General features: G+C 32.2%; 3 protein-coding genes, 1 non-coding gene and 1 pseudogene across 4 annotated transcripts; 3 read left to right on the plus strand and 2 right to left on the minus strand.

The window, feature by feature from the left end:
- Nucleotides 1–1,716: 1,716 nt before the first annotated feature.
- Nucleotides 1,717–3,494, minus strand: LOC123902843. The gene is made up of 2 exons (XM_045952647.1): nt 2,865–3,494; nt 1,717–2,535 (listed from the first exon to the last, which is right to left on the minus strand). Exons 1-2 carry the CDS (start codon nt 3,389–3,391, stop codon nt 2,223–2,225), a joined length of 840 nt encoding a protein of 279 aa, XP_045808603.1. The 5' UTR covers nt 3,392–3,494; the 3' UTR covers nt 1,717–2,222.
- A 7,096-nt stretch (nt 3,495–10,590) lies between these two features.
- Nucleotides 10,591–14,667, plus strand: LOC123902957 (putative F-box protein At3g16210). Its single transcript, XM_045952800.1, has 2 exons — nt 10,591–12,785; nt 14,344–14,667. The coding sequence occupies exon 1, from the start codon at nt 11,608–11,610 to the stop codon at nt 12,745–12,747; it is 1,140 nt and encodes a 379-aa protein (XP_045808756.1). The 5' UTR covers nt 10,591–11,607; the 3' UTR covers nt 12,748–12,785; nt 14,344–14,667.
- Nucleotides 14,668–17,908: 3,241 nt separating this feature from the next.
- On the plus strand, nt 17,909–21,755 carry LOC123902977 (zinc finger MYM-type protein 1-like). Its single transcript, XM_045952824.1, has 3 exons — nt 17,909–17,972; nt 18,499–19,829; nt 20,106–21,755. Exon 3 carries the CDS (start codon nt 20,115–20,117, stop codon nt 21,576–21,578), a length of 1,464 nt encoding a protein of 487 aa, XP_045808780.1. The 5' UTR covers nt 17,909–17,972; nt 18,499–19,829; nt 20,106–20,114; the 3' UTR covers nt 21,579–21,755.
- On the minus strand, nt 18,069–18,292 carry LOC123903463. The gene has a single exon (XR_006808034.1). It is a non-coding gene; the product is annotated as a small nucleolar RNA U3 (small nucleolar RNA).
- A 140-nt stretch (nt 21,756–21,895) lies between the features above and the next one.
- Nucleotides 21,896–22,531, plus strand: LOC123892753 (annotated as a pseudogene).
- The last annotated feature ends 3,028 nt before the right edge of the window (nt 22,532–25,559 follow it).

Below are 25,559 nucleotides of genomic sequence, written 5' to 3' on the forward strand. Positions count from 1 at the left end.
TGAAATTTCCAACCGATCTAAGAAAAAGTTAAAAATAATGTAAAACAAAATATTATTTGATGTTTTTTAATCTTCTTTTGTGAAAACTTTTTTCAAAACCAAAATGCAGATATAAATTTTGGGACACAATATGGTTACTTGTTAGTTATCTTGAGGATTCTAGTCTCTAGATGCTTCCGGCATAAGTTATGGTGCATAAGCAAGGCTTATGCACACCATGCATAAGTATCTCAGATTGCTTAGCGCGCCCCCTAGTTTGTTTAATGCACCCCCTATATTGCTTAGCGTACCCCCCAGATTGCTTATCGCGCCCCCAAAATACTTAGCGTGCCACCCAAATTGCTAAGCGCACCCCCCACCCCCAACATAAATAACACAAAACCATTCCACAAGCAGAATGATTTTGAATTACAACCCTCTAAAACCATTCGACAGTAAAAATGGTTTTGGCATTATAAGTACATCTAATCTGAAACCATTCCACAACAAAAATGGATTTGGGGGGCGTGCGAGAAAATTTGGGGGGTGCGTGAAAAAAAAATGGAGGCGCACGAGAGAATTTGGGGGTGCGCTAAGTATATGGGGGGCGCTAAGCAATTTTCATTATTTATACATGGTGCATAAGGAAAAAGCTTATGCACCATAACCACTCCCGATGCTTCTTATATTAAAATTGTTGTGAATTCGTCGTGATAAAATCACTTCAATAAATACTTGTGTGAAGCAAATAAATCAAACAATCAAAATAAAGAGGATTGAGATAATAGTAATTCAAACAAAAATAACCGAGCAAAGGAGAAAGAAAACAAGAGAAAAAAAACACAATATTATTTACCCAGTTCGGTCCAAAGATGACCTACTCTGTGAGAGAGCAGCTCTATGTTCCACTAATCAAATATAGTACCTTTAAGAGGGTTACAAGAATCGGTCTTCAAACTTAACTCTACCCTTATCCTGAATCTCTTCCCGTGGCCAAAATACTTAATTTGATATAGTCTTCAATAATCTTTTGCCCAACCCTAGAATTATAGACAACCCCTCTTGTTTCTCTCTAAAATTCTAGCCTTTGTGTTGGTGGCAAATCCTTATTTTTCCTTTTCACTCTTGTTTTTCTCTGGAACAACCTCTATTTATAGAAAAATATAATCCTTCAAACTAGCAACAAATATGCTTTGATTCGAAACAAAATCAAAATATATCTTCTTTAAATCTTTTGTGCATGCACCGGTGCATACTAGTCATACACCGGTTCAAATTATCCTCAGACTCCCAGCCTTCACGCTTTGTATCGGTTCAAACCCTTCTTGTATTGGTACAAGGTTCTCTTGAGTTTCTTACCTTTGCTCCGTGAACCGGTGCATTCTGAATATGCACCGGTTCATTCTTTTCTAGCCTGCTTGCACCGGTTCAATTGCAACATGCACCGGTTGACCAGACTTCATCCTGATTTTAAGTTAATGATAAGTCTCTTTAGAATACTTGTTTCTTGTTTTATGCTTTTTGATTAAGCTTGATTGTGCCTATGATTTTATATGTTCTTGATGGCAATATATAATCCTTCAAACAAATTAAAAGATAATGTATATGTATGTTTGAATAAAAGTCCTAACAAACCTATAGACAAAAAGAAACTACCTAACAGAAAATGGGTGTTCTATACTTATGATTGAAATTAGGTGTTCAAGGAAAAACTTATAAGAACATATGCAACATCAGTATCTAAAGTAATGTGTCACTCTTTTAATCTTTTCTACAATTATAAATGCTATGTGTCATGCAACAATTTCTTCTTAACAAGGTTTAGATGGACCAACCCAAAAACGCTTAGATGAAATGACACATGTCTCTTCTAGTTTAACGCTAAATTCGATCTCTGATTTGGGTATGCAGCAACGTTAAAACTCTTACAAAGTGTTTGCCGCTCATTTGGATCTTACAAAGCTGGAGTGATTAGTCTCTGCAGTTGCGCGCACAGGATACTGATTTACACAGGTTTACACAAAAACAAAAATTGAGTTTAGCGGCCATTGTTGAACTTGAAGTTAACCATGGTATATATACAATATACTTTGAGTGCTAATCACTGCCATTGTTACTTTGTGAATATTATTACACAAGCAACTTCTTTTTCAAACATAATTTTAATAGGTCACTACACTCTCAAATCGAGTAGAGTACTAGTATCGTTTCTTGTTTGAAATAATATGATACCACAAGATCGATCAAGTTCGCGACATCAATGACCCCATGATCCCAGCAATAAGAACAGTTGGATCTCCTAAAACAGCAGACACAACAATCTGTACAGCCACTCCAGCCATCTCAGCATACTTCCTCACCTTCCCTTTGCTTCTTCCCCCGCCATTCTGTGCAGTGTGCAGACTACTCTTCAAACTCAGAGGAACCCCTGTTTCAATCATTGTTGCCATTGTTGTTGTTCTTCCGTTGCTTCGTCCAACGTAAATCTGATGCCAACTCTCCACAATCATCTCCCTTACACATGCTACATGCAGGTTATACTTCTTACATGACGACCTGTAATCAGGGACGGATCTAGAAATTATGTTACAAATACAAAAAAATAAACTCCCATATAAATTTGTGGTACTAAAAAAACATCATTTTTTAAAGTACAAATATACATTGTAATATTTCTGTGCCACTTCATATTATGATTTTATCATTTTTCAACTTTATCCCTTCATTTTTGATTGATTAAATTTGCCTGCTACACAGTTATTAAAGGTGGGAGTATACTAAATTGACACCTGGTGTCAATACATCCTGTCTCTATATTATTATGTTAAACACAAAATTAGTGCAGCCGAATGCTACAACAAGTTTGTTATCAGATTCATCCTTACCTGTAACTCCAACTTCGTCCTTTTTGTCCACAACGCTGACATGGAGAACTCACTTTCCTATATAGATATAACTTCACTTCACCGTGATCATCAAGTATCATTGGAAGCTTTGCGCAACATGGGTGAAGATCAAAACCACATGAAAAGCAGTGATAGACAAAACCGGTTACACTCTTTTCACAGGCGTTGCAATAACGGGGTATGTCACCCGGCGGCTTTGACAGAAATTGGAAGCAACATTTTGGGTAGAAAGGGTGAAAAAGAGAAGGGGATGGAATTGAACAATGCATGTGAAGATCATAGTCACAAATGTTGCAATTGTAACGTGAGCCTATGCCAATTTCTTTGCAGCCATCACATTTGAATGGAAATTCGGAATATTGGAATGTTAGTTTGTGTTTTGGATGGCTGAAATGAGATATCTCAGTGTATCTTTTTGTTGTGTTCATCATGGTTGTGTCTTTTGTATGAGAAAATTTGGCAATGGAATTGTCTTTTGTGTGAGAAAATTTTGCAATGGAATACATGATTTTTGATGATATGAAGGAGAAGAGGTGTGTGAGGAAATAAAATTTGTTATATGAATTATATATGATGGGGGTGAATCAAATTTAGCTTATGGTTCAAGCAATTGTAAAGGAAAATAGAGTTCATGGGAATTGGGAATCTCCACATATAACAGAAAAGTCACAAGACATACAATTCTAATTTTCTCATACTCTTTGAAAATTATGAGATTTAGATTCTTTACCGTAGGAATACATTTTGAATTATTTTATGGTTGGATGAAAATTAAATTAGACAATTCATATTTAAAATTTTCATCGAGCAGTCTCATAAGTACGACTCAGGGGTAGTTGTTGGAATGTTGATTTGCATGAGTTGGAGTTCGAATCCGAGATTCTCCACTTCTTCACACTTAAGGTGTGTGAGTCTAACAACTATATTTAACAGAAAAGAAGTAAACTTCATTGAACAATGATATTTAAATTTTAAACACATAATTTTGACACCTTATAGCCAATACACTAAAAATACATGTCTATTTGATATTTTCTGAATTCCAATAAAAGAAAAAAAAATTGGAAGATCAAAACCGTATAGAATACAATAAGAGTCCGTTTGGTGTACATAATATGATAGTGACATGATAATATATAAAACATAATAAAAATATGATACGATACGATACAAACAAATACTACATTGAGACAAAATATGATACAACTGTTTTGTATCTCGCACACCAAACATTTCTCACAAGAAATTAAACAAAAAGGTATTCTGTGAAACTTATTGAAAAATATACTACTACTTTAAGTGGCCTTGCCCTATCTTGACACTCTTTTGCTTTTCTATTTTTCTTTCTTTTGTAGCAAGTCCCACCTTACATTTTCACAATTTTTTCTTTCCGATGGGGGTATATCATGAGAGTTTTTTTGTCGTTCTATCATTTTCTCAAACATCATTCGTTATTTAAGTAATGGACGGCGTTCTTCCTCAAATTTCTTATTTTTATTTATCCGCTACTTAAGTAGCGGACGCACAAGAAACTTGTAGACCAGCAAAAGAAACTCTCATATATCATATGATAGAATATTTGTTCTAAAGTATATCTGTGTATATCTGTGGCCCATAAGAATATATGCAAAATTTCTTTAACTTGGATAATACCTTATTCTTAACCTGGACAAGTTTCGATTAATTTGTATATGCAATAAAGAATGAGTTACTATTATCAAGGTTATGTAAATTTGAAATTCTAGGGGAAGGTTATGCATATATAATTAGAATTAACCAATGCTTTCTTTTTGATAGAGTTAACTACTTTCTTTTCTTTTTAAGAAATAATTTCATTAAAGAAAGTTTGACAGCAAATTAAAAGACAAAGACCGCAGAAATACAAGATGGTGGGTAACTTGGTTGGTTTCACGCTAAATATGAACAAAATTTAAATTATAATGCAAACTTCAATAATATGACCAACATAGTAGGAATATTATTGATGTTTGTTCCGTGCCAAAAGTCACATTTGAAGCATGTGATCCAGCTATAAGATTCAGAAATCACATGTTTTGCAAATTCTCAAATCCTTCCGCATAGCTAAAGCTTGTTCCACCATTGAATCTAGTAAAGAAAGGATTTGTCAATTTCTACCAAAAAAAAAAGAAGAAAGGATTTGTCAACGAACCACAACACCATATGCATCAATATCTCTCACCACAACACCACATCCCATCTACCTCCCTCCATAAGACCTATTATATCAACATTAAGTATATAATAACCACTAGACGGGATTATCCAATGAACATCATACGGGTTAGCCGTCTAGGTAAAATCTTTTTTTTTTTATAGGGTCCGTTTGAATAAGTTTGTCAAGCTAGTTTATGATAAAATAGCTTATAAAAATATAATTTTGACTAGTGTGAACTTATAAAATAGCATAAAACGTAATTTATATTGCATAAGTTGTTTGCATAAGCTCAAAAATAAGTTTATCCAAACGGGTATTTATTTATTATCACTAGTCGCTAGAATGGTAACTTTAGGATTATACCGTGTAAATAAATAAAATTGATAATTTACTTCCTATACAAAGAATGAAATTTTGAAAGCTAAGGATATATATGTGGCTTGTGAAAAAAAAAAAGGATATATATGTGGCATGAAAAGCACGCCACCACAAAAATTTTAAAGAAAGAATTGTAGGAATAAATTCCTTGCCTTAATTTATAGTTTTCTACATCTATCCTTTTAGGTGTATATCTTCATCAAGAAATCTTAACATGATCCTATCCATCACTTGCATCTTCATCTAGAATGCCAATAAATCCATTATGAGTAAACAAATCTAAGGAATCAAGTGATTTCAAACCCATTATATGCAAATAAATCTAAGAAAACAAGTGACCGAAGTCAAGTGTTTTAATTAAGGGTCTTGTTAACGAGTGTTTCAGGGCACTCTTTAAACATTTTATTTAAATAAATTTTTTATTCAAAAAGTTAAACACTACAATTTTCAATGCGTTGATTTTATGTATTGGGATAAAAATTCTATAAAAAAACTTACTATTTAAGGGCTTAAAGAGTGTCCCGAGAGCACTATTTAGCATTTGCCTTCAATTAAATATAAATTATTTGAGTAAATTTGAGACTAAATTTTAGATGAAGTTTCTTCTTTTTTTTTCTTCTTTTTTATCAAATTTTATTTACATTCTATCGAGTTTTGAATTACCAACAAGAATTCTTTCTGAGAAGCGGAGCTATGATATGAAATTTAAGGAAAGAAATTCTTTAAAATATGACTAAATTAACAATTATTTTGATCATTAAATGTGTCTGTCCTTATTATTATGGGTGCGTTTTTGAGATTTTTATGAAAAAAATCAATTTTATCATTTTAATTGCTTTTTTTTTTACAATAATTTTAATTGCTTTTGTTATTATTTTTTTTCAGAAAATCATTTTTAATTTTTTTAAAAAAATAATCTTAATAGCTTTTCTCTAAAAAAAATTATGATAGCAAACAAATGGAAAGTATTTTTAGATTATTTTAAAAAAATCTCTAAAAAAGAATTTCTAAAATTTTTAAAAATAAAATCATTTTTTAAAGTTTAATAAACACATCCTATAGTTTCTGCATGTATCAAAATTACATATACAAACTTGTATTTTTTGTTAGTCATTTTGATTATCGAATAATGTGTCTTTTAATAAGTATTGACAAAGTTACTAATAAAAAGACACTTGGTGTAATTTCTAGCTATTCATTTAAAAATTACGGTGACAATGTCTCACATATTTTAAGACCAATATAATTTATTTTTTTTATACCGATGAGGGCTAATGCCCGAAAAAAAAAACTAGGAGAGCTATGGCCCATCTCATCATCTAACAAAATATGTCTAATTTCAACAAGACATTTCTCATAAAAAACAAGTTCTCATCTAAGGAACAACCTATGTTTGTGAAGACATTTGCACGCTTATTTGCTACACTAAAAAAATACACTAGTGCAACATGTCTCATGGAAAAAGGTGTGTTTCATAGTGGGAGAGATGAATAATTGGTTATAATCTTTTTTATTTTCATTTTTTGAACTGCCATAATTGGTTAAAATAGAATCTATCTATCTATATAAAAATTAGTTAGAATAGAATCTATATATGCTATATTCTGCTTCTTTATGAAATAATTGAAGAGAACCAATCAAACAATGCTAGGTGAACACGAATAATTAAAGGAGCTGTTTTTTTTTTTTTTTTTTACCTATTTTCATTTTGACTATTTCTTCTTCTCTTACCAAAGAATCAAACATAATAATCTTTCCATAAAGTTAGTGTCATTTGTTCTGATACTTAGTTGATCCACTGCCTTTTGCAGGAGATAATTACATTATAAGTGGAACAATATTTTCTTTTCTCTTCGTGCATAATAAAATTATTCCCTCCAAACTTCCTTTAATTAGCCTTACAAATTAAGTAACTAAGATTTACTTTTAAGCTAGTGCATATTGTTAAGAAGTTCCACATCGGTTGAGAGATGACCTGACTAAGTGTTTATAAACTATAGGCAATCCTCACCTTACAAGCTGGTTTTAAGGATGAGTTAGACTCAATACTCAATTTTAAGATGGTATCAGAGTCTCTCCAAGATTCGTTGGGCCACCCGATATCGGGCCACCTACCATTTATATCCGCGTACCAAACCCAATAGCGCTGGACGTGAGGGGTGTGTTAAGAAGTCCCACATCGGTTGAGAGATGACTTGACTAAGTGTTTATAAACTAGAGGCAATTCTCACCTTACTAGCCGGTTTTATAAGGATGAGTTAGGCCCAATACTCAATTCTAAGACATATTATAAGAAGCTATTTGGATCCTCGACAGCGTTTTTCTCAGTTGCAATTAGGGGTGTACGTGGGCCGGATTGGGTTGGGTTTGACCAAAACCAAAACTCAAACCACATATGGTACTTTGGGACATTGGGTCGGGTTGGATAAATCCATTAATTTCCGGGTTGGATTGGGTTGGGTTGTGGGTTATCCAAATTATTTTTATATTTTTTTTATATTAAATATCTAAATGTTGAATCATCATATTTTTTCATAAAAAATAACTCAATCAATGTATTTTCTTGAAAATTAGGAACATTTTTTCACTATAACAAATAATTATATCCATTTTTTTGTGTAAATCTATGTTTATAATCTGGAGGTAGATTCTTTATGATATTCATATGTTCTGTCTAAGGGTCTAAATGATGGCTTCTTGTAAAAAAAATTATGCAAAATGCTTGAGGTAATAATCTAAATGATTTTATTGTTTTTTTTAATATCAAATGACTAAACCATGAATCACTATATTTGTTTATGAAAATTATTCAATTTTTTTAAATTTTAAAAAAATAATGCGATAAATTATTATATTTGTTCATAAAAATTATTCAATCTTTTTTATTTTCGTAAAAAATAGTATAACTCGTTTTCAATATAAAAATATTTAATAATCAAATGAAAAAATCTTTAGTTTTTTCATAAAAAAATTTCAAAAAACATGACACTAGTAGGTTAGTAGGTTTTTTGGGTTGGGTCCGGTTTTACCCGAAATCCAATTTTTTTAATGGATTTTTCATTTTTAAAATTCATATCCACCCATTTGCCCAACCCAACCCACTTTTTGGATTTTTGGATTGAATTGGGTGAGTTTGACCGAGTTGACCAGATTTACCTAACTCATGTACACCCCTAGCTGCAATGTCTGCCACTCATGTTCAATTGGTAAGGATGGATGCCTCAAATCATCCATAATCAAAGTTCAATTCTCAACATTTGCATAATTCAATTTTTTAAATTTATTGTTATAAGCCTTTGTATTTTTTGAAGGTCTCACAAAAATTAAAACCACCCCTAATCTATGTGAATAACAACTTATTTAGATTAAAGGAAGGAAAAAAATTGTACATGGGGTGATTCCGAGTAAAAAAATGACCAAAAAATACCCGTTATAAATTTTAAAAAAGAGAACTTAGAAGCAAGGTGAAATTTATCTCTTTATTTTTTAAAAATCTAAACTTTAAAGGTCTAAAAGAAGTTATATTTTTGATGCATAATTTTTTTTCTTAACATAAGTCTCTAGAACACTTGTTAGCATAACTCTTTTCTTTATTAAGTATTGATTTATTTGAATAAAGGATATCATATGACATTTAAATAAGAATGAAAATCCAATTTTGTTACTCGGCCCAATATAGTCTCCGACAAAAAATAATATCCAAATTGCACATGATATTTTTATACCGTAGACAAATTAGTCCCTAAGTTATAATAAATCAAAGACTAATTTATTTTCAGTATACAAATATCATTGACTAATGTGGGCATTATTTTTTATTATGACTAAACTGTGCCGAGAGAAAATTATGAAAAGCTTTTGAGGAGTTTTCGATCGACAAGGGAGAAACTCTAACCCGGGATTAGGTACAATTAACACTCATGTTGGGATAGGCGGTTTAACTTTAAAATTCAAAATTTTAGTTTTTAAAAAAATTCAAAATGTATTTAAACTTGGACCGTTTGATTTTAATCAGACGGCTCAAATCCATCGATTACATCAAATCTGACTTCCCTGAATATAAAGTTGTCAAAATGGGCTACCCTGTCTTGAACGGGTTAGCCCAAACGGGCTTCAGGTTCTATCGGGCTGGGTCAAAAATGCTATTTAGAAACGGGCTCTGAAATTACAACTGGAGCCTAGTCCTATATAGGTCGCGAGCTTGACAAACTAACCATATAATTATTATTTTTTTCACATTTTTTTTCTTCTATTTTTTCAATTTTCAATACCATAAAATTGTTTTTAAAATAAAATTCAAAACTGTTTTATCAAACTATGAAAGATGAAACACATAAGAAAATAAGGTGATTAACATGACACAATTACATATCATGTTAAAAATGCATATGAATATAAGATTTTTTATTGGTATACAAAGGGGGGCAAAGCCCCATGAAGGAAAAAAGAAAATTACAAAATTAAAGGCACACTCCGAGACATGCAAGCATTGGACATATGAAATATTAAGAGTCATATTTTAGTGATTTTTTTATAGCGATTAATAATACAAACAATCATATATTTTGCATATAGGGATTAAGGCGTTAACCAATGAAACTATTTATATTGACCACAATTAAGATATTTAGTTTAGTTTCTGTTCTGATCCGACCTCAAGTCCACATCTTCGAGAGATTGTCCGTTTTGGGGTTAAACTGTTACGGTTTTGTCCTTTGTAAAAAATGTATTTTGGTGGTTTAAAATGTGTGGGTGTTGTATACAAACTATCCTTAATCTCGACTCGATTACCAAGCGATGCAGAACTATTTGATGGATCCAAAATAATTTCTACTCCCTCCATCCCAAAATGAGTGAGTCATTTTGACTATATACACTATTCAAATATCTTACTTTGACCCTATTTTTCTACTGATAAATAAAAACAAATATTAGCATATAAGATGGTGTTGGATTCATCTCGATGAGTATTTTCAAAATATCATATTTTTATTATTTTTATTCTTATACAATTAAAAATATTAATCATCAAAGTTATACATTTGCATATGTGACGTGGTCAACTGGCTAACTCAGTGTGCGAGTATTTAAAATTTTTGGAAGTTTGTTTTTTTTTATGCGTAATAGACTACCCATAGACATAGTCCATGTAGACTAACCCGTCTTTACTTTAGGCTCTCAAGCCCTCCAAAATTTCATTTTTCCCCTTCAAATTCAGTTCGAATTCGAAATCTATTTACATTGGCAAAAATCAAATCTTATCCCCAAAATCTTTATCTCAACCCCTTTCTGGGTCAAGTAGTAGCGTTCCAATTCCGATTCCAATTTCAAACTCATACATGTAAGGATGTGGAATTTTTGAAGGAATAACAACCGAATCAAAATCACCATTGTTATTGTTCTTCCCAATTTCCACATCGTTTCATTCATGGCATTGGCAGCAGACAAAATTAACAACACAAACCAAATTACTGACACCAACCATCGACAACATCAGCGGCAAATTACTGAAAGCAATCATCTTTTTGGTTTGATTTCTGTTTTGCTGTATGTTTTTTGAGTTGGAGTTTTTGTAGCCTTTTTTATTGTTGCTATGGTGTAGGAGATGTTCACTGTGGTGTCTTTCTTTCGGAATACAAAATCAGAATGTTTCTAAAGCAAAATTGGTTCAGAATCTACATTCCGAATCAAAACTAAGTTCGAAATGTAAATTCTGAACTGAGTTTTTTTTTTTTTTTTTTGGTGCCTCTGAACTGAGTTTTTAATTGTAAAAATGGAATTTTTAGGGGCTGTAAGCAACCTGGGTACCTAAAGAGTAATTTTCATAAACAGGTTTTTTCGAGCCGAGCTAAAAAGTCCTAAAAAATTTGGGCTAAAATTTTAAAGCCCAAAATCTATATTTATTCGAGTTTAGCTGATTAACCCATATGGACTAGGCCAACATTTATTCTAGTTTAGCGGATTAACCCATACGGACTAGACCATTTGGACTAGGCCAACATTTATTCTAGTTTAGCGGATAAACCCATACAGACTAGACCATTTTGACAGCTCCGAGTCCATTTCCTTGACACAATTTACCCTAAAATCTCTCATTTATAAACCATTTGTTTCTCAGTCTCTATTGTTGACTGACAATTGAGGTTAAGCTGCTGGAGAACTCTATCAATGGATGCTCCAACAACAAATAAGAAGAAGAAGAAAGTCAGTAGTAATAGTATCCATATACCTGATGACATTTCCTTCATGATTCTCTATAAACTACCTGTTAAATCTCTTAAGCGTTTTTCTTGCGTTCGCAAATCATGGTCTCTATTATTTGAAAACCATGATTTCTTCAAAATGTTCTGCAACAATGTCATATCCAAATCTCATCCACACTATGACGATGCCTGTCAAATGCTAACCCAGAATGAGGAACATAAATGGAACATTTATTTGCTTTCTGGCGACAAATTTGAGAATAAAGTGAAATTGGATTTTCCAACTTCTTCATTTCCCAGACCCACTCCAGAGTATAGTTTTAGACCTTTTAGTGTTTTGGGTTCTGCTATTAATGGGATTCTTTGCATATTCCATAAAAATGACACCTTATTATGGAACCCTGCCACCGAGGAAATTAAGGTCATTCCTCCTGGTTTTGCTGAGTTTAAACATGATGTTTACACTTTTATTAATCGTTGTGGATTTGGCTATGATCATGTTACACATGACTATAAAATCATTCAACATGTGGGTTATATTGGTATTAAAACTAAGTTGAACTCCTTCTGGGAGATATATAGTCTAAAGAGTAATTCGTGGAGAAAAATTGATTTTGAAATGCCAACTATGTCCTGGTTATCTAACAATGTTGTGTACTTCGATGGGGTGTGTCATTGGTGGGGGCTAAGCAATAAGTTGATGTCATTTAACTTGTGCAATGAGATGTGCTTTATTACACCTTTATTCTTAGAAGATTTACCTAATGATTTTGATGTTGTTAATCTCAATGTGTTAAATGGGTGTGTTGCTATTATAACGAGTCGTATGGATTCTACATCTTTTCAAATATCAATTTTAGGTGAATTTGGTGTCAAGGAATCATGGATTAAACTCTTCGATGTTGAGCGAATGTCTTGCAATATATATCCTATCGGAATAGGGAAGAAGGGCAATATATTCTTCCAATCCAAAGATGATGAACTAACTTGTTTAGATTTAACTACTGGGTTGGTCAAGGACACTGGTCTTAAAGGAAACAAGTTTACCTGTCAGGTGGTAATTTACAACAGAAATCTTCGTCCGATTGGAGAAATAAACAACTGATTTCTATTGCACCTATGTGTGAATTTTTCACACTTGAGGTTTGTATCTAGTCCTCAGGATATAATATTTTAGTGCCTTATAACCTTTGTGTTTTATTTGTTATTTGGTTTGTTGGTTATATCAGATAGTAACTTTGTAGGGTTATAACTTCTTTGTGTTATATGTTAGTTATTTGCTTGATAGGATCAATTGCTCTCAACCCCTATAATCCTCGTCTTCCTTCTTCTCCTTTTCGGCTCACCCTTGCTGCTTTCAATTTTTGCTGCAGTCAGTCATCAAAACTGGTTCACTTTCATTAAAATGGTGTTATTCTTCACCCATCTTCCTGAGCAAGTTCTTTCTAATATGCTGAAGCATATATTTTGCATAGATCGTTTAACAATAATCCGTGTTAATGATGTACTAGTCTCTATGTGCCAATCTACAGTATAAGATCTTATACGATTAAATTGATTCTTTTTTAGATTCTTTGTTTTTCTATTGTCATCAACGCAAATGATGAATTTAATGAATGAAAGATTTTGTTTATTGTACTGGTTCCTCCATCCAAATACTTAAATTATATCTGCTTAGTAGGTTGATGGAATATTATAAATCTTACTCTTAATTTATGTGGATTTTGACATAATGATTTTTTTTACTTGAGAAAAAACCTTTATAAGTTTATAATGTGCTTATAAACAAAGTTAGATACGTTGATTTCAACTTGTGTGAAAAATAGTTAATTAAAAGACTTGGTCATTGCAAGATCATTTCAATTTTTCTTTTCTTAATATAAGTGATAATTTGAATCCAGACTGAGAATATCAAACTGTTCCATAGATAGATACCACTATCTGTGAATCTATGGTATAAAATCTTATACGATTAAATTGATTGTTTTTTAGATTCGCCTTTTTTTTCCCATTGTCAATTTGTCATCAATGCATATAGAGATAGCTAGTAGCCTAGATTCTTTGTTTTTCTATTGTCATCAATGCAAATGATGAATTTAATGAATGAAAGATTTGGTTATTGTACTGGTTCCTCCATCCAATTACTTCAATTATAGCTGCTTTAGCTGGATTAAAACATTTTCCTCATGTGCTTATGATAGTGCATGTGTCTGTTTAATTCTATTGTATGGGCGCATGTTTCTGGTCATTCGTTTTTGCTTGTATGTGTATCTGTGCTGCTGAGTGCAGTTCTTGTTTTACTACATTGCTGCTGCGTTCTGTTTATGTTTATGTGCTACTGTTTTGAACACATTCCTGCATATTCACCGTCACTTTGTTTCTGGTTTGTTCCGTTTCTGGTTTATGATTCTAGTTTGAGCGCGTATCTGCCATGTATGTGTTGCTGTTGAGTGATCCTTTTTCCTCATGTGCTTACTGTCATGATAGTGCTTCTTTGCAATGTTTTGTAAAGGATATATATTTCACAATGAAACAATGGTAGAATGTTCAGAGAACATATGCTTCTTTTTCTGTTTACAATTGCCTATCAAAGTCTTACCGAATCATATCCTTGATTAATTGTATCTTAGTAAAATTGCATTATGAAATAAATTGTGATGGAGATCCTGAAGCTTCCTAAACTGTTATTATTTTATTTCAGGAATATCTTGAAGCGGCAAGGTGAAGAGGCACCAAGTTCTTCTATTCAAAGGCCAAAATGGAAAAGGTGCGAAAACGATAACAGGTGTTTGTTCTTGATTGTGTGAACAATTAGATCATATACTTGAGAGTTTGAACAATCAAAAACTGTTAATGTGTGACAAATGTCACCATGGTTGGTTTGTTCCGGTGCAAATTCTATGCTTAAAACATTATGTAAAAGGTTCAAAGTTACATATAGCTAGAAAAGTGGAAACAATGTTTCTATTTGTATTGTTTTGGTTTCATTATGTGATGTTAAGTGAATCTTTGACTTGTTGATACATGACCTGGTTGTTTTTCTTTCTTTTTGTATCATCTTGTTGATTTATCATTTATGTTGTGATGTTGATATTTACTTATTTTTATGAATGGTTTTTATATTTGATAATTGCACACCACTGGGTTGATTGAGTAGATTGATCTGAAAGGAGGCAAGTTATGGTGTCAGGGAAATCTTCATCCAATCGGAGAAATAAACAAGTGATTTCTTTTGCATGAATTTTTCGCACTTGAGGTTTGTAGCAATTTTAAGTTGTTTTGTGTGCAAGGGAAAAAAAGAGGGTTTTTTCCCAAAATCAAATTTGACATGCAGTTTTTAATATATTTTAATTCAATAAAAAATATCGAAGTAACTTCAATTTTTTTAGTAGATAAGTGCATTACAATTTTAAAAATTATGATGTGGGGTGGAAGCACTTTAATTTTTTTGAGATATTGTGAAATTTAAAAGGGGATTAAAAGTTAAACACTTGATTTGGCTCGCAATAACGTGGTGGTGTACTTGAAAGTTAAGAAACAACATATTGTAAATATCGGACCTATTCACAATAATAAACCACATATTTATTTAAGTAATCAAATAATGAATAACATAAAAATAAGAATATAAATCATAGAAACTTATCTTTATTGATTTCGTCAACCGCCGCCACATAAGCAACTATGAACTTTTAAAACCATGAATGACCTACAAAATAGAGAAGCATGAAGTAATATCTGAGGCGTGCTGATCGCACTGTCCTTAAGGATTTATCCATCTCAGAAGCGCAAATCCCTCAGAATTCAACAAGTCCTTCTCAATGAGGTATTCTCACTGAGGTAACAGAACTGGCAAAAATTAATATATACCGGTGATGTAATCCAGGAAGATACCACCTCAATTGTAAAAGAAAGAGTAAAATTGGCTTATGGTTTTTCTATACCATGTGTGCCTATTGAAGAATGTATATGCTCTATGTCTTTCTTAAACCACGTCCAAATATATATTCATGAGAGAAAAGTTTTTCTTCATTATAACCATCATATAGCTATTAACTATGAGTAAGTGGGTATTAACAACTTATTAATAACTGAAAAATACATGTTTATTGACTAAGAAAAACGTTAAGAACTTATTAATAATAATGATAATAATTATATAATATTAAAACTACTTTAAAATAAATTATTCTATAAAATATCCAATACAACATTGTTTTTAGGGGTGTTATAGCAGATTTGGCTTTGTTAGTAGATCAAATTAAGCTCATTTCTTGATTTTGGTTCACAGGTCGTTCGGCGAGATTTAGCACTTTCTTGTATTCTGATTGGTGCGCTAATCCCTTATAATGTATTCTTAATATCTAAGGGTTTTTATTTGTATCGTAAGGATTTCCATTTTAGAGTATTTGTTTAAGGAAAAAAAAAAAGGGGAGTTTTGAATCTGTAAGAAAACTGGAACGACCCTCTACAGCAAAAGATGATGTCACAAACTTGAGAATCATCTAAGGCATTATTCACACTATCAGAGTACGATTCAGGATTTATGTTCTGGTCTCATTAAAAATAAAGGACACAGTAGTACGATTCTATAGAACAGATCCTGTTCAAGTAAGGTCATGTCTATCGATCTTTTTGTGAGTTATATAAACACTTCATTTTGGTTGGGTTTTAGCAATGTGGGACTAATACATGATTTATTTAACAACTTTTTTGCTTGAATATTGAATTGTAGTTCCTTCAAGCATAACTGACTGAGAATTTTGGATTTGGGCCAGATGAAAGTTTTCATGATTAGTAAGATTTTGGAGCTGAAATTCTAAATATTGTGGTAATTAGCAGCAGTAAATTCATGTATTTGAGTTAATTTTAAAAGTTATCATATGGAGCTTCTTGTTACTCTCATTACATGTTCCACCAACTATGTTTAATACATTATAAAAAAAATTGAAAAAGTTTAAAAAATATTTGACAGAAATGTACTTATAACATTTCATTAACTAGAATGTGTTTAACACAATTTGGTACATCTACCAAAATCTGAGCATAAAATGTGCCCGCCATGGTATATGAACAACCTCATTTGTTTGTCTCTGCTCAAACTCGACACTTGAGTTTCTATAAAAGTTAGAGAAAGTAGATTTGCGATACCCACAATAATACCAAGCTCAGGAAAATCACATTTGGAGGAATGAACTCATAAACTCAATTAAGCATCAATAGAAGTCCAAATGTTTCACCAATATAAACGTGACTTGTGGGAGTAAGTGAGTAATCACTCACTCATAGAACGAAAACACTTTGTTTATCTCTATGATATACTCCATCTGATTCTAAATATAAGTAAAAGTTATTTTTTTAGATTTATATTGAATAATTCAAACAAAAATATCTTTTTAATATCTTTAAATCAAAATATTAGACATGCAATTTTTAATATCTTTTAATCCAAACAAAAGAAAAAATAGTAACATCAATTTAGCAGATAAGTGCATCACAATTTTAATTAGTTAAGGTAAAATTAAATGGACAATTGATAATAGAATCATGTAAAAAAAACTTATATAATAAAAATGAATCATTTGAACAAATTATTTTATCTGTCCCAAAATAAATGACATATTTTTTACTTTGTCTACTATTCATACGATTTCATTTGAGTGTATTTTTCTACTAATATGTATATGCAAATATTAGGATATGAGATATTGTTTGATTTGTCTCGATAAGTATTTTCAAAATATATAATTTTTAATAATACATAATTTAAGATATTAATGATTAAAATTGTGCATCGACAAACGTGAAGGTGGTCAATTAGGTCATTTATTTTGGAACGGAGAGAGTAATAAAAGATAGGAGAATGTTAACATGTATCTTAAGGACACATTTTAAGGAAGCAAAAATAGAAATTATTAAATGCTAATTTGTGTCTTTTAACTTTTGAAGCATTAAATTTCTTGTATCACTAAATGTTGAGTTTCTATTTTTGAATATCTTAACATGTGCCCTTACAGCACACGTTAACAAAACCCTTTTAATCATTTCAACGTGGCAGCTTTCTCTACCTCACAAGTTTTACAAAGCAATTCCATAGAATTTTTATTTATTGTAGTAACCACACAACTTTGTTGGGAAATGGGTATTATGCATTGATCAAGTAACTAGAGACTATAGGAGTAGTTGAGGAAGGAAGGTTTGAGAACACAAACAATCTTCAAAATTGCATCTGGTCACCTAGTCTTCTCCTGTGGATCAAAATTGCATCTGGTCACCTAGTCTTCTCCTGTGGATCAAAATTGTTGTTGATCTTAGCAGCAAGTCAAGAAGGTAATGTACTAACGCATCCTAAAATTGTTGTCGAGTAATTAATTTTTGTAGTAATTTGAAGTTGTTGTGTGTCGGGGAAAAAAAAAAAGTTTTGAGAATCTGTAAAAACACCGTGTGACCACCCAGTACAGGTAAGACTGAACTGGAACGATCATCTACAGCACCAGATGATGGCTCAAACTTGAGGTTCATCTAAGCTGTTAATCACGCTCTGATCACACAGTCTTTGTTCATCATCCAGATTTTTGTTCCTGTCTCCTTAGAAATCAAGGACACAGTAGTACAACCCTATAGAACAGATCCTGTTCAAGTAAGGTCGTGTCCAATGCTCTTGGTGCAAGTTATATAAACACTTCATTTTGGTTGGGTCTTCGCGATGTGGGACTAATACATGATTTATTGTAATTCCTGCAAGCATCACTTACTGAGAATTTTGGACTTGTGCCAGATGGAACTTTTCATGATTTATTGTAATTAAGTAATTCTTAAACTGGAATTTCAGTCTTTGAGTTTCTGTTGTGTGCAGACCTGATTACTATTTCCGTGCTCGTCCTTACAGAAGTTGAAGAATGAAACATGTAAACTGCTGCTGGTTCAGTCTTATACTGAAACAGCATCTGCAATGTTGTGTTGGTTGGTTGGCTAGCTTCTGTGGTCACTGCATCTCATTTGGTTATGGTATTCAACAGATGAGGGGTCTTGAATTGAAGCCTTATTAATTCAACGGTGGGTAAGGACTTAAAGTAGCCTTAGATGTGGTGAAATGACTGATGAACATCTCAATTCTCAACATATATTTTGGAATATAACTCACTTATTTTCCTAGTGGCATTGCTTGTGCTGTGTGCAGTGCGGATCCTCCGACGTTGAAATGTGGCTAACGAATCAAAATACTGAGATGGTGAAATGTGGCTAACGAATCATCAAAAAAACCGGATACCAATGAACTCCTGCATGTTACCATCCTCTCTACTTGATGCCATGAACCCTTCCTCCACCCTTAGTTGACGATGACGCTAAATCTACTCTTTGTAATGATATGATGTGAGTTTTGAAGTTGGTTTTGTTTCATAATATTATGTGATACTTTGAGGTTGTATATCTCATATCTTGTTACGGAATTGCAAATATTTGTAATGTTATAATTTTCTTATGCAGTGATAGAGCTGTTGTCTAATGATATTATTAACATTTGTGATGAATTTCATTCGAAATCACAATCAGAATTGTTATAGTGAAGATGTTTGATTTTGAAGCTGAAGATGAGTGTTTTGTTTTAGAATTCATTATTGTCGAATTTGTGTTCTTCCAATAAACTTAGAATTCATTAGAAAAGCTGGAACATTATTTTGAATCATCTTTATGCTTAACAATTTTCAAAGAAGTGATACTGATACCCAGGGACGGAGGCATGTACAACCTTGTGTGGGCATAGGCCTGCACTAAATTTTAAGAAATTTTTTTTATGGTAATATGTATGTATGTATGTGTTGAACACTTGACTAGTTAGACTCACATAAATTTATCATCCAATAAGAAACTACTATGAAAACTTATATTCCACTCTAACCAACCACTACACTCAAGTTGTACACACGTGACACTCTTTTTAAATTAAAAAACAATTAAAAGACTCTTATTGATTAAAACAAAAAAACACTTTAACAAACTTGCAATACAAAACCCACACCACACACGCACAGAGAAAGGAAGGAAGGAAACATACAAAACCTAGACTCATTCACTCTTCAAAGCTTGTCTCCCTCCCATGGCCATGGATGATTCTTGTCTCTAATCTTCTTCTCCCTTTATTCTTCTCTCTCTTCAAGTTTTCCTCCATTGTTGATGTTTTAAGAGGTAAACATAAACCCTCTTACTGTAAACTTTAACTTTATGATTTCAATCTTATACTTTTTGGTTTTGTTTATTATTGTAATGAGAGTGAATATCTATTATTTATTTTTATTGACCATGAATTTGTGTTAATGGTGGAAAGTAGAAACTTTATTGTTAGAGTTTGATAGTGCTTGTTTGGGATTGGGATTGAGATTTTTCAATGATATTTAAACTGTGATCTGATCCCCTGTTTTGTGAACAAAGGTTTAATTGTTTTTATTTTTATTTTATTTCTAGCCATAAGCAATGGAAAAATATTTCAAAAGAAAGTCAAGTTCAGAGCAATCATTAACTCCTAGTCCTCAAGCACGTGATCCTCAAGCATCTGATCCTCAAGCACTTGATGATGGACGTAGAAGTAAAAAATTGTGTCCTATGAAAAAAAGGTTTTTGGAATTTGATTTGGAAATGCTTCCTAGTGATCCTGGCTTGAGACCTAGAATTTCCGATTACCATCCAAGTGATAGAGACGAGATTAGAAGATATTATTTCCTAAAGGGCCCTTGTCAACCAAAAGAGATTAATTTTCCACCAAGAAAATTTGGAGATGCCTCTCGCAAGTTTATTCCGGATTGGTATACAAAATTTGGCGGTTGGTTGGAATATAGTCAAAAGGAGGATGCGGCATATTGCTTATGTTGTTATCTCATGAGATCACATGTTGGAGAACATAGAGGTAGTGGTGAGGCCTTTATAACAGAAGGTTTTACAAATTGGAAAAAAAGTGATAGGTTCCAAGTTCATGTCGGGGGTTTAAATAACGCTCATAATCAAGCATGGAGAAATTGTCAAGCTCTAATGAAACAAAAGCAACATATTGAAGGAGCTATGTGTAAACAATCCCGTCAAGTTAAAGTGGAATATCGAATTCGCCTAACTGCCATACTTGATTGCATTCGCTTTTTACTTAGCCAAGGTTTAGCTTTTCGTGGTAATAAGGAGTCACCATCATCAACAAATAAGGGGAATTTTCTTCAACTTGTGGATTTTCTTGTTAACCACAACGAAACTATTCGTGAAGTTTGGAAGAATACTCGTGGAAATCTTAAGCTAACATCTCCTCCAATTCAAAAGGATTTTGTTAGAGTTGCTGCTAGTGAAACCACTAAAGCAATACTTGATGATCAAGGAGATTCTTTATTTGCTATTATGATTGATGAATCTCGGGATATCTCAGTTAAGGAGCAAATGGTTGTAGTTTTGCGTTATGTTAATAAAAAAGGGCAAGTTATTGAGAGGTTTCTTGGTATGGTTCATGTTTCTGATACTAGTGCTTCATCATTGAAATTAGCTTTGGAGTCATTATTGGCAAAGCATAAGTTGAGTTTGTCAAGGATACGTGGACAAGGGTATGATGGAGAAAGCAACATGCGAGGTGAATATAATGGTCTCAAAAGCTTGATATTGAAAGAGAATTGTTCTGCATTCTATATTCATTATTTTGCTCATCAACTCCAATTTGCTCTTGTTGCATTAGCAAAAAAGCATTCTGAAATTGCATCATTTTTTAATCAAGTAGCTACTCTGTCTAATGTTGTTGGAGCATCAGCTAAGCATCGAGATATTCTTCGTGAAAGTCAAATTGAAAAGGTGGATGAAGCATTGAAAGAAGGCGAAATATCTAGTGGACGTGGCTTGAATCAAGAAGCTACAATTAAGAGGGCGGGGCATACTCGATGGAGCTCACATTTGGTACGTTACTTATCATAGTTTCTTTATTCTCTTCTATGATTGACGTGCTTGATGTGATTGAGGAAGATGGAACAAGCTTAACGATAAAAGGAGATGCAATGCTTTTGTTGAAATATATGCAATCTTTTGAATTTGTTTTTATCTTGCACTTGATGAAAAAAGTCTTGTCAATTACTCATGAGTTATCTCAAGCATTACAAAGAAGTGATCAAGATATTATTAATGCCATGAAATTAGTCAAAGTGTCCAAACAAAAGTTACAAACTATAAGGGACAAGGGTTGAGATTCTTTGCTCAATGAAGTTTCATTATTTTGTGACCATCATGAAGTTGTCATGCTTAATATGGATGATACCTATCAGGCATATAAAAAGTCAAAGCGCAACTTAGAGAAAGTTTCTAATTTACATTACTTTCAAATTCAATTGTTCTATCAAGTGATTGATCGACGACTACAAGAGTTTAATAATCGTTTTACAGAAGTGGGTACTGAGTTGCTTCTTTGTGTTTCTTGTTTAAGTACAAGAGATTCATTTTCTGCATTTGATAAGGAGAAGTTGCTTCGTTTAGCTCAATTTTATCCTTCATAATTTTCTCCTATTCAAATATTAGCTCTCGATTCTCAGCTTGAAAATTATTTCATAGATGTACGCTCTGAAGATGCATTTTCAGAATTAGAGGGGATTAGTGATCTTAGTTTAAAGCTACTGGAGACAAGAAAACATATTGTTTATCCGTTGGTATATTTGCTTTTAGAGTTATCTTTGATACTACCTGTGGCAACTGCAACAACTGAAAGAGCTTTCTCTGCTATGAAGATTATCAAGAATGAGTTGCGAAATCGCATGGGAGATTCATGGTTAAATGATTGTTTAGTTACTTATATAGAGAAAGATGTTTTTATTGAGGTTGAAAATGAGAAAATCATTCAATCTTTTCAAAAGATGGCAAGTCGTAGAGAACATTTGTGATGTATATTTTTACTCTTCAAAATAAAATGTATAATATATTTAATGCTACAAATTTAAATATATGGTGCCCCCTCTATTCAAAATTTCTGGCTCCGTCACTGCTGATACCTAGTCTTTAATGCAAAGGTATACACATAAAACTATAGTAATTGAAATCTGGTGCCTTCGAGGGTGGGAGAGCTTGGTAGGTCTCCCACCGTGGGCGAGTGAGCTTAAGCTAAATCTGCGTGTACAATATTTCTCCTCTTCAACTATTGATCTTTTTTCTGCAAAACGTCTTCAATTATTCACCACTCTTACTGATTCAGTCAATTTTTATTTGGCCAAATCCACAGCTTGGCCACCCGCGGCCACTGCCTCCCACCGATTATGAGTTCAAGTTGGATTGGTTTAAATTTTCTACTTTCTGGATTTTTTAGGAATCTCCATTCTACAAGGTAATGTGTGTGGTGGTGTTATTGAGTTGGAGTATTTGTAGCCTTTTGAAGGGACTGTAAGCAACTTTGGGTCTAAAGAGTAATTTTCTTAAATGGAGTTTTTTGGGCCGAGCTAAAAAGACCTAAAACATTTGAGCTAAAATTTTAAGGCCCAAATCCTACATTTATTTGAGGAGATCTCCTTTTGCCACCCTACCAGTTACTCGCACGCCCTACGACTTTCTCTTTTTACCCTTCATCTACTTAAGTAGCGGACGTTATAAAAATGAGAAATTCTGAAAAATGTCGTCTGCTACTTAAGTAGCGGACGTTATAAAGGTATATAGTGTGTTTTGGGGGGTGTTATTTCTTCACCCATCTTCCTAAACAAGTTCTTTCTAATACATCCGTGTTAATTATGTATTAGCTGAGATAATGTTGTCAAGAGTTGTTTGAAATACGGTTTTCAGTTCTGTTTGAGCTATGTATTCGGTGTGCTGGAAGTAGGTTGATGGAATATTATAATTCTTACTCTTAATATAAGTGATTTCGATTTCAATTTCTTAATATAAGTGATCATTTGAATCTAGACTGAGAATTCCTTACCTTAGCTGGATTTCGCTGGTGCCACCTAAACGGCAAGTAGGCGACGGATGTGTGATGTTTGGAGTTGTCGTTCGTGCACCTGTCCCCAATGGAAGAATGAGTGATCCATTCCCCTGCGGATCATGGCCTTACCACTTGGTCCCCGATGGCCTGTGAATTAAAACATTTTTCTAACAATGTTTTGACATGTATTCATTACTGTACCGTATGCACACAATGATTAATTATTGATCAGTGAGTCCGTTTCTGATGCAAAAATTATTGGCATTCAAATATTAATGTAAATAAATGTCGATGAATGTAAGATTTTTAGACAGAGAATTTAAATTCAATCAATATATACTAGCTACTATCCCACTAGATTTATCCCCCTAACCAGAAAAATATCGATATTCTACCATTCATTTTGCTGTGCCCACTACATAATTAATGTTACATGGAACATTAAGGCTAGCACAAGAAGTTAGGTATATGTGTCTATCTTTTCAATTGGCCACAATTTTTGTCTTTTTTACCTATATTTCCAAATTTGAATTTCCTACATTTAGTTTTCTATATTTTGTTAACCAACAAAAAAAAATATTATTACATGAAAATTTATAAATAAAAGATCTCATATATATGTAAAAAAAAAAAACATTTACATTAAAATATACTTAAACTTTATTTATAATTGAAAATCATGTACACTAATTTTATCTACCTCTTTCCTCTTTTTATTGTCCATAAAATGTCTATGTTGTTTTACCTAAATTTTGACATAGTCATAGTCATCTTGATAAAAAAAAATATACATCGAACTGGACTCAAGTGGTTAATGAATTTTTTCTAGGACGAATTATTCGGGAGAACTCGAGTTCGATTTCTAATAAAAATAATTTTTGACAAGAATTTATTTATCTCACATTCAAACTCTGAATTATTGAGACCCCATCACCAGAGAGTTAAAAAAAAAGTATATCCAGAATATATCACCAATTCACCATAAGAAAGCTTGAAGCAGTCGTTTTGACAAATTTTTCCTTGCTGTAATCATGCTTGATTTTTATTTTTTTCTTTGAAAAAAAATCATGTTTAATTAAAGTATTGGTTCAACCATATAGTAGACTATGGTCACTTAAGCTACTGAATTTAATTTATTGTAAAAGACGGCATCGTAATCAATGCACCTATAAGTAGTTTTTGTTGCACCAATTTGCAACTGTACATGCATCCAATTTTCCACCCAAACTTAACTGGCAAATCGTTTTTTTTTTTTTTTTTTCATTATTATCTAGTTTATTTCTCCATATTAATTTTATTATTTTTCATTCACTTTTTCCAATCCATCGATACCAACTTGTAAAGTTGAATATTAAATAGTTAAGTTGGTAAAAAGAATATTTTGTTTTAATGTATACTGTATTATTATATTTGAAATTTAATTTTTAAGATAAAATTTAATAATTTGTTCAAGAGATTATTTACTCTTCAAAAATTACATATTAAGAAGACATGATGAATGAAGGCCAGATCAAGACCAAAACTTTTCTAGAAGCTTATTTAATTGATTAAAAAAGGCTAAATTATAAGCCATAAAAAACCTTTTAAACCTATATCAATGCAAACCAACCTACTTAAACTTATTAATTTACATTAATTTTTGCATTTTTAATTGTATTATTATAAACTAAAATTAAAAAAATATTTTATAAGTTAGAGTCTCTAGTATATCATTTTTTTAACGAATCTATTATATTATGTTAAAGGAAAATGTTAAATATCAAAATAAAATTTAATCTCATTAGTCTATTAATTTGTTAGTTTATTTATTGAAAAATAAATCAGATTACTTATGTCTCTATTACAGATTTTTTGCCCAAGTCATATTCAAGCCTTGCAAAATCTTAGTTGGCCCAACCTATTTCTACCTTTGATGGTGAAAAATGCGTTAGAGACAAAAGGTATATACATCATGCATGTTACAAGTAGGGAATGTTACTGTATATAAAGAAAAATTTAGTGTT

This window comes from Trifolium pratense, linkage group LG1 (assembly GCF_020283565.1).
Source record: "Trifolium pratense cultivar HEN17-A07 linkage group LG1, ARS_RC_1.1, whole genome shotgun sequence".
Classification (NCBI taxonomy): Eukaryota; Viridiplantae; Streptophyta; class Magnoliopsida; order Fabales; family Fabaceae; genus Trifolium; species Trifolium pratense.